General features: G+C 35.3%; 1 protein-coding gene across 1 annotated transcript; it reads right to left on the reverse strand.

Annotated features, from left to right (window-relative positions):
• Nucleotides 1-2,345: 2,345 nt before the first annotated feature.
• On the reverse strand, nt 2,346-5,474 carry LOC120155602 (receptor protein kinase-like protein ZAR1). The gene is made up of 2 exons (XM_039167121.1): nt 4,148-5,474; nt 2,346-3,049 (listed from the first exon to the last, which is right to left on the reverse strand). Exons 1-2 carry the CDS (start codon nt 5,439-5,441, stop codon nt 2,412-2,414), a joined length of 1,932 nt encoding a protein of 643 aa, XP_039023052.1. The 5' UTR covers nt 5,442-5,474; the 3' UTR covers nt 2,346-2,411.
• Between the last annotated feature and the right edge of the window lie 4,057 nt (nt 5,475-9,531).

Here is a 9,531-nt window from a genome sequence, read left to right on the forward strand (position 1 = left end):
GGACCACGTCTGGGTCACGTGGGAAACTAGAAGATGGAGGCAACGACAGCTTAACACTTCTCTAAGATTTTTTAGCCTTATCTTTGAAAGATCTGGACCGTTGGGATCAATTTGATCCAACGACTATGATTAATACGGCTGAATAGTTAATCACACAACCCTAGCTTAACAAATGAGTTTCTATATTACTGGGCTAGATGGATAGATTTATTTGTAATGTTTGGGTTAGTTGTAAATGGGTATGACTATGTATAAATGGACATGGACATATTTTGGTTTTTTTTGTTTAAATGATTTATTTATTTTAGATTTGAGTATTTTATTTTGGGTTAATATTAGTATGGATTTTGGACATGTAATGAAATGGGTACTTGGATTTAATGGACTATTTGATGAATATAATTTGGGCTTTAAATTATGATTACCCAACCCCAGAGTGGACATATATGGTTACAAACTCAGTTAAGCCCCATTTAGTAAAGACACACCCTCACCCTTGGTGCAAACTTGAATCTATATCAACGCCACTTGAATCGACATTAATACACAAACCCTCAACTTGATCCTCGATAACCTTTTAACCCAATTTGAATTGTTTCAGGTAAAACTAGGGTATGACAATCTCCCTAAAAGACGATCGGAAATCAGAACACATGACGTCTTTCCGGAAGATGGCTAGAGCATCCGACGTCTTCAAGCTTTTCATCACTGCACTTCAATGGAAGCTACTGTTATAGTTGAGGATGAAAAGCTTGAAGACGTCAAATGCTCCGACTATCTTTCGAAAAATGTCATGTAATTTAATCGTGTTTTGATGTTCACTATAGCTTTCACTCCATTTCAAAAAAAATATTTTTTTCTCCCCTATTTCAGCCATTCTTTTTTCTAAAGCTCCCTCCTAGTGTTTTTGTCGTCGTAAATTACTAAAATAAAATTGTGAAATAAATACTAGTTTTTAAACACCAAAGAATATTTAAAAAAAAGTAATGAGATCATTAGACGACAAAAGCCAATTGAGTGCAAACATGAGTGTTAAAAATTGAGGAATTATTTTTCTGGATTCTTGTTCTAATCTTGCAAAATTAAAAGATATTTTCAAAGAATACTTCACAAGAGTTAAAACCAATCCCTTAACCTTGCGGAAGCATCGAATGGCCACATGAATAAGAGAATCTATATATCCGAGGGGTATTAGGTTCTGTCCAAAATATATAAGCGTATAATCTTTAGTAGATACTTGAGAATATGCTTTGTTTGCCAGTGTCGAAGATTAAGATTTACCTGATTTCTTCTCACTATTTCTATTGCAAAAAATACTATTGTTGATAATACTTTATTACTTTTTTGGAGGGAATGCTCTTAACCTAAACGAAAAAAATTGTCCCCCCTTTATTTTTTTTTCTTAATCCAAACGCCCCTAATTGGTATTGAGCCACAATCGAAAGAAGAGGGTGTGGGCGATTTAGAGTGAATGCAAGTTGTTAGTAAATTGGCAACATGTGTAGGTTGTTAGCATGAGGTATTGGGTGGTTGAGTCGGTCAAATTACAATTGTATTATGTTTTGGTTTATGGTTGTTATTATTACCATGTGTACTCATTTCCTACTGCTAGGTTTGGAGATTTTTTTAATGAGGTACATGGTAATATTTTTCTTCCATTTAAAAAAAATATACAAGTTGAGAAATTCTTGGAAAACTATCATGTTATCGGTGTCGGTTAGTTAGGGATCTGGGTTTCTTTTTTTCTTCTTCGTGTTTTCTTTATTTCTGTGGTTGTGCCGTTACCGTTTCGGCTGCCACTGGTGAAGCTCCTGGTAATGGCGTTTTTACGAACAAGAGAATAACCGTTACTCTCGACAAATCCGATTATCTATCGTGGAAACAGCAGGTTCTCCTTGCGGTGCGCATCTATCGTCTAGAGAAACTTTTGACTGGCTGTGTGCATCCTCCAAGCACGACCATGGTTCATGCTGATGGGTCTGTGGTGGTCAGTGAAGAGTTTTAGAGATTGTTGACAATCTTAAATATATTATATATGTGAATGCAAACTAACACTATATTCTATATGTATTTAGTAATCTTGTATCTTACTATTAATAATAGATTTGTCTTGATCCAAAAATGATGCAACATTTTGACTTCATTGATGTTTTCCTAGCTATTTGAATTGTTTATAATCGTGTCCTTAAGCATATGCATGGGTCTTCATTGATCGACATTCAATTATGGACTTATCAAAACAAATAAAGACTACGGGATTTGATTACAACAGTAATCGAACAAGTCCTACAAGTGATCGTGCATCCAGAGAGATTGAATACAGCTAAACAGCTTCAGCAGGAGCCAAGTGTTAGCAACAAAGATGGAACTTTACAAATACTGCTTCTGGAGAGTCAATCCTCCACGAATTTTCAATGCGATTTGATCCGGTCGAGACTCTCCGACACAGTTTTCATCCTAGGGCGCAACTCCGGATCAAGTTCGGTGCAATTGAGTGCAATGTGAAATGCTGCAACCACTTGCTTCTTCGCATAAACTTCGGTTAGCAGTGTAGGGTCAATGATTTCAGACAGTGGGCGCTCCTCTCGGAATGCATTCCTCACAAGACCTTCCAATCCCTTCTCATCGTTTTCAGGTCCAGCATCAGGCAGTCGACCAGTTAAAATCTCCAAAAGCACAATTCCAAACGAGTACACATCGCATTTCTGAGTGAATTTGCTGCCGTATACTCGAGCCTCAGGTGCCAGGTAGGAATTAGGAGTTGAAATTCTTGAACTCACCGCAGAGGCTGCAATTCTTTGGGTTGAGTTCAGCTTTTTGGTTATAGAACTTGCATATTTGGAAGTCCCAGAGACAAGGCGAGTGAGTCCGAAACCAGAGATGTAAGGCTGAAGCTCATTGTCGAGAAGGATTTTTGTTGATTTCAAATTGCCATGAACGTACTTTCGAGGGCTGTAATCATGAATGTACATTAAACCCTTTGCAGTTCCCTGAATAATTCTCAACCTTGCAGCCCAGGGAAGTGGTGGAAAATTTTCGGTAGGTCCTCCTGCATTGCATTAAAATGGTTATCAGAGATTTAACGATGAAACAAAATCGAAATGCACAAGGCTTCATTTGGAAACACGGCTCGATTAGTCAAGCGCCAAAACGACATAGGATCCCAGAAGTGTTCATCTTATAATTTTAACTCATACAAAAAACCAACTTCAGAGTTATTATAAAATATAAACAATCTAGTGAAGAATGATATTTAATGGGAATTTCTAAGGACAACCTGAAACATACAAATGCAGTAGACATATAAATGCGTTTCAGATAATAACGAGGCAACTATTCTGTTAGTGACCCACATTTTTTTAAAAGTCAACAATAAAAACCTAATGCATAAAAATACATGAGCTTGACAGCCACCTTGATGGGGTCCATTCAATAACTTTTGGTTCTTCAATTTGTACGAGCATATAATACCAGCACGACCACAACACTATAATCATAAATGTTTTGAACTTGAAAAAGTAAAATGATTCCAATAAAAGAAAAGCAAGACATCTCTGTTCTATTAACAGAAGGCTGAGTTAACACATGGCCAATGAGGACCAACAAACACTGTAAAATGATCCAGCAAGTCATTTGAAAGTGGTAACAAAAGGCTTATATCATATTCCTTGTGCACGTGTAGGTTAGGAAATGAAACAACATTGACAGTCACCAATTGCTAAAATTAGCCACTTTGCAGTTTTCAGCTCACACGCCTCACACAGGAAAACCTAGAAACCTAGAAAACACAGTTATGTACATCAAGAATATAGATGCTTTGATACACCTTCCATGATAAGATAATATGTTCAAAATTTTCTTAACCAATTGTTAATGGATGTACATGCACCACGCAGACACAATTTCTCGAACACAAGATAAGGAGAACAACACTCTCATTTACCATTTAGATTGCTTAATAGGTTCTCAAAGTAAGTTCCAAGGATATCTACTTATCATTTATCCAATACCACCTTCATCACACTGACTGAGGTCTCCTTCAAATATGTCAAAGGCATTGAAAAACTGCAACTACTTCAAGAATTGCATGACAATTTAAAAGGATGATAAAATGAAAACCTAAGCGAGGGGAGGAGAGGAAAGTTACCATGCAATGCAGAATACAAGCTTCCATTACGGATGAAATCGGTGACCAGCAACTTCTCATCATTGGCATAATAGTAAGCTCTCAACCTCACAACATTGGGATGATAAACCCTCCCAATAGTCTCAACTTCAGCCTCAAACTCCTTATACTTCAATGGGGCATCACCTTCGCTCAACCTCCTAACGGCAACAACAGTAGCCCCCACCGTGCCGGATCCCCTCCCGGCCACCACTTTATACACTATCCCACTCCTACTCTTCCCCACCACATATGCCGATGCCCTCAACAGATCCTCCAATTCCAAAGTAAACCCTTCATCCACCACCACGAATTTATCATTCTGCACCTCCCCATCAGCCTCCTCCCTCTTTTCCTTCTTCCCCATTTCGACCTCTCCGGATTTCCATTTTCTCCGGAACACCCACAGAAGGATCGAAACCGCACCGAGCACCAGAGAGACGCCTGAGATCAAAGGAACAGCCACCGACCCAGTTTTCTCGTTTTTTTCTCCATTCCCATCATTAAAAATGGGAGTTAAACCCTTGGGATTTTCTGGGTTTTCCTCGGGGTTTAAAATGGCTCGGGGGGTTTGGGCTTCAGGGCAAAGATTCTCCAACGGAAACCCACAGAGATTGGGGTTTCCTGTGAATGCAGTGGGCCCTTGGTTCACCAGAGAACCAACTTGAGGCACTTTCCCGGATAAATTATTGTGCCTCAGATCCAAGCTTATCATAACCGGGAATTCTCCATAAGAAGCCGGAACTTCACCTGAAAACTGGTTGTAAGACAAATTGAGGGTCCCTCTCAAGCTGTTTAGCCCAACAAGTGACTCGGGGAGTGAGCCGTTGAGTGAGTTAGAGGAAAGGTCGAGGTGGGTTAAGTTTTTAAGGGATTGTATTTGCGGAGGAACTGAGCCGGAGAATGAGTTATGAGACAGGTCAATGTAGATAAGGTTCGTAGCGTTGAAGAGATGATAGGGAATTGATTTGGAGAAGTTGTTTTGAGAGAGACCAAGGCGAGTTAGCGAGTCGAGGAGACCGAGTTCCGATGGGATGTAACCGGTTAACCCTTTTCCAGGAAGGAAGATTGAGGTGACTCGTCCGTGGGTGCAAGCGATTCCCGGCCAGTGGCATGGGGTTGAGTCGGAGTCGGACCAAGTGTGCAGGGGCCGAGTTGGGTCGGATTCCACGGCTGCCTTGAGAGCAAGAAGAGAGAGACCATCGGAATTGAGAGACGAAACCAGTGAAGTGAAGAGAAACAGAAAAGAAACAATTTTCTGAAGTGAAAGTAACATTGTTTTTTCTAATGCCACTCCTTCTAGCGCTTCATTCGATCATAATCGAAAGCTTGGGTTCCATGCAACGAGAAGTTGCAGAAGAAGAAGGGAGGAGAAACAACTGTGGTTTGATGTGGAAGAAGAGTGAGTGATATTTGGCAGATAAAAGAAAAAGTTTGAATTTCATTGAACAGTGATATTCAAAATATTATTAGTTTATTGAACACAACTCGCATTGCATCAGAAAAGCACAGACAGAGACACTGGAATATGAATTAATGGATTACATGAAAAGCTGTTCTCAAATATATTACATATTTTGTTTGAAAACAATTTGAATTGTTGTCTTCATTCATACAAACAAACAAACAAGCTTGGATCCAGATTTTGACTTCAATGTAAGACTGATTTCAACTAAATATTTAAATGCAACACTAATACTACTTATAAGAGCTAATCAAGTTTCTATAAAGCCATCCTCATCCCCAATCTCCTCTCGTAACAGCTAGATGTATGCTCTCTGTTTAGCCCGAGAACTAACAAGTTAACAAATCCATTTTCCATAAATTTTAAACATTTTCATTAATTATTTATGATTGTCAACTTATAATTCTTATATTTTAAATAGTTTACAATCATATTTCTCATTGACTTGATTTATCGAGAGATTTAGATAAAATTTTAATTCATTTATTGTTTATTTTATTCAAAAACACTCCATCCATTTAAAAAAAAAATAGAAATGTTATTTTCTCCGAACTCCGTTTTATACAGTTTGGCATTATTTGAACATCAAACAACAACAACAACAAAATCCTATTCTCATATGCAATGGGGTAAGGGGGAGGTTGGGTATTATAATGAACTGCTTCACATAAAATTCGTAATTTTTTTAAATTCAAAATCTCTATAGGATACTGTTTATATATTGTATGTTTTATTTTTTTATAGCATAATTGTATTGAAGATTAGGATTAGTGTATAATTTAATATCTGAATTTAGTCATTTAATATTCAAATCTTTTGTGTGTGTATATATATATATATAACAAATACTTTTATCAATAGTAAAAGAAGAAATTGTTGAAACTGAAACTAAAATCAACCCCAACTGTTATATGGTGGACCCATATGTGAATATGATGGTTGGTTTATTGGATATTTTTTCTTCAAAGATGGGTTTTTTGGGCCCACTAGGGAAAATGGGCTAAAATACTAGTCATATATCGCTTGGAAGAAATTATTTAAGGATCCACGAAAAATACTACAGTGCACGTGGAACTCGTCACGCTGTTATTATGAGTTCCACAAGAAAAATATATTTTATTGGACCCAACGGTTGGATTTAATATTTCTTAAGGAACTCGTCATGTTAGCGTGACGAATTTCATTATAATTTTTTTAATTTAGAGTGTATTTATTTTGAAAATATATTGGGGAAAAATCATGAAACTCGTCATATTGAGCTGACGAGTTCCAACGATAATATTTATAATTTTTTAAATACAAAATATTAAGTTACACACATATTAAAAACATTAACTCATGCATTACATTACATTACATTACAATAGAAGCATTAAGTTACCCAGACATCTTAGTCTTCATAGTCAATTGACTCGTCAAATGTTAAGTTCTTCGATTCTCCATTCTTTCTCTTGTTTCCTTACATATATAAATAGTTCAAGTTCTTGAAGTTTAGCTTCTATATTTTCATATACTTTAGGAGATTTAGTTTTTGATGTGAAAAGAGTTGCGGCTTACTTGAGATACTCCACAAATAAGTCAATGGTACTAATTGAATTGGTAATGTATGTGGCAATCATTGTTTGAAGTGTAGCATCATTGTTCAAATAACCCATTGATAAATGTTGTGGAACCAGAGAGGTTGGAAGCGTGAACTGTAGTAAAGAAAGAGTTAAATCTTTAGTAGCTCCAACCTTGTTTAAAATTTTCGTCATTAAGTCAAAAAGTCAAATATCGCCTCACAAAAAAATGTTACTAAAATAGTTGTCATGGAAATTTTCGGAATATGAACTTGAACAATGAAAAAGTAATGGTTATATATAACACTAAAAAAGTAATGGTGAATTATGATATGGTATGATGAAATATTAAATATGGTTAAAAAATCTTCAATTGACTGAAATATCACTTAAATGAAGTGATATTTCATTGAAAAGATTTTTGTTATTGTGTTTTTTTTTTGTTGAAATGTGTTATTGTATATTAAATGGTATAAGAAAAGGATTTTTTTCATTAAAGGGAAATTCAAAAACATCATTCAATGGTCTCATATATCATTGAATTGAAGTGATGTATTATTGAATTTTTTTTGAAATGAGGTGATTGAAAACTGAAAAGTTTTTTGTCATTGTGTATTAAATGGTTTGAGAAAAGAACGGTTTTCATTAAAGGGAAACAAGTCAAAAACAACATTCAATGGTCCGATGTATCACTGAATTGAAGTGATATATCACTGAATTTTTTTTTGAAATGAAGTGATTGGATGGTCATTAATGATAGCTCGTTATTCTTTTAAATTGGCTTATGTAATGTGAATCCTCACAAAACTTCTGCTTTCTACAACTTCATTGAACCGATAGAAAATTTTCTTAAACAATGGCTAACAATTTTTTCACGAATATCCATTTGATAAATGTAATTAAATGATTTTTCATATAACAAAGGAATAAATTGAAAATTTTGTAAAATTAATATTTTATTCGATTCAAGAATTTTCAAGTTAGTAAAAATAATTTTTAAGGATCAAAATGTCAAAAATAAATTTAATTTTTTTTAAAATTTATAAAGTGTTAAAATATTTTTGCAATAAGAAACAAGGCTAATTTTAAAAGTTTTTTAGCTTGGTTTTGAAAACCCCCTTAAGTGGTTTCAAAACCCTTAAAATAATACCTAAAATTGGCCTTAAGGTTTCGAAACCCCCTCACTGGTTTCGATCCCCTTATTCAACGATCAAATTTTTTAAAGGTGAGTTTTGAAACCCCTAGGTGGTTTTGAAACCTTTGTGTAGATTTGCATTTAATGCACAAATTTAATGATTCAAACAGTTCCAAACTCTTTCCAAAAACCACAAACGACTAGAAATCAACGAGGGCATATAAATTGGTCTTCAAACATCCAAGAAGAAACAATAAAGCTATTCTAACAATCAAAGAGCAATTAGAGCCAAATTTGTATTCCATTGTATTTTTCTTTCATTAAACACTATTTCATTCATTGTCAATTTTATTCTAGTGTTCTTGGGTGTGTCAGAGAGCTTCAATTTGCAAACAATTTATCTTTGTGAGGATATTCAAAGTTTCTCATTTACAATTACTTCTTAGGAATGATTGAACACTTAAGACTTTGGGGTATAAGTCTTAGTGTTGTGTAAGGTTACACCTTTTCCTAAAAGGTTATAACAAATTAGTGAATTTGTTCCATTTTATGGCTAAAACATTAATTTACAAGCATCAAGGGACTAAAAGGGGTATTAAACCACATGTAGATTTCAAAAAACCTAAGCCCCTAAACGACATCATTTTGGAAACTATATATATATATATACTATTATAGAAAAATTTAAAACCATAGCCCCATTTTTTATACCCAACCGTTTTAAGAGAGAGAGGAAATTCCCTCCATTTTCCATCGTCCGGGAAGATGGCCACCACTCGCCGATGGCGGTTCACGACGATCAGAGGGAGTGAAAATTTTCCAAATTTTCCTTTTTTATCTTCTCTACTCAAATCCAATGTCACTTTTACCTAAAATTAACCCATATAGCCTAGATTTAACAATATACCTCTCGAGAGCTTTGAATTGCGATGACCCTTTTTGTGTTCTGGTGAGCGTCGAATGGTAAGATCTCTCTCTTTTTTTGTTTTAAATCTCTTTTTTTCTCCATTCGAATTATCCTTTTATGTTCGATTCTTCCCCCTTTTATAGTGATTTTCGATTCTCCCTTATCTTGTCTTGCATGTGGTATTTAATGGCTTTCGTTCTTGTTGAAGATAGGGTATGAGTACCATATTTTTGTGATTACAACTCCAGATCTTGACCTGTTGGTCTTCATTTGAGTAAAAAAATTATATATGATTTTTTT

The sequence above is a fragment of the Hibiscus syriacus genome, unplaced genomic scaffold, assembly GCF_006381635.1.
Source record: "Hibiscus syriacus cultivar Baekdansim isolate YM2019G1 unplaced genomic scaffold, ASM638163v2 tig00111199_pilon, whole genome shotgun sequence".
NCBI lineage: Eukaryota > Viridiplantae > Streptophyta > Magnoliopsida > Malvales > Malvaceae > Hibiscus > Hibiscus syriacus.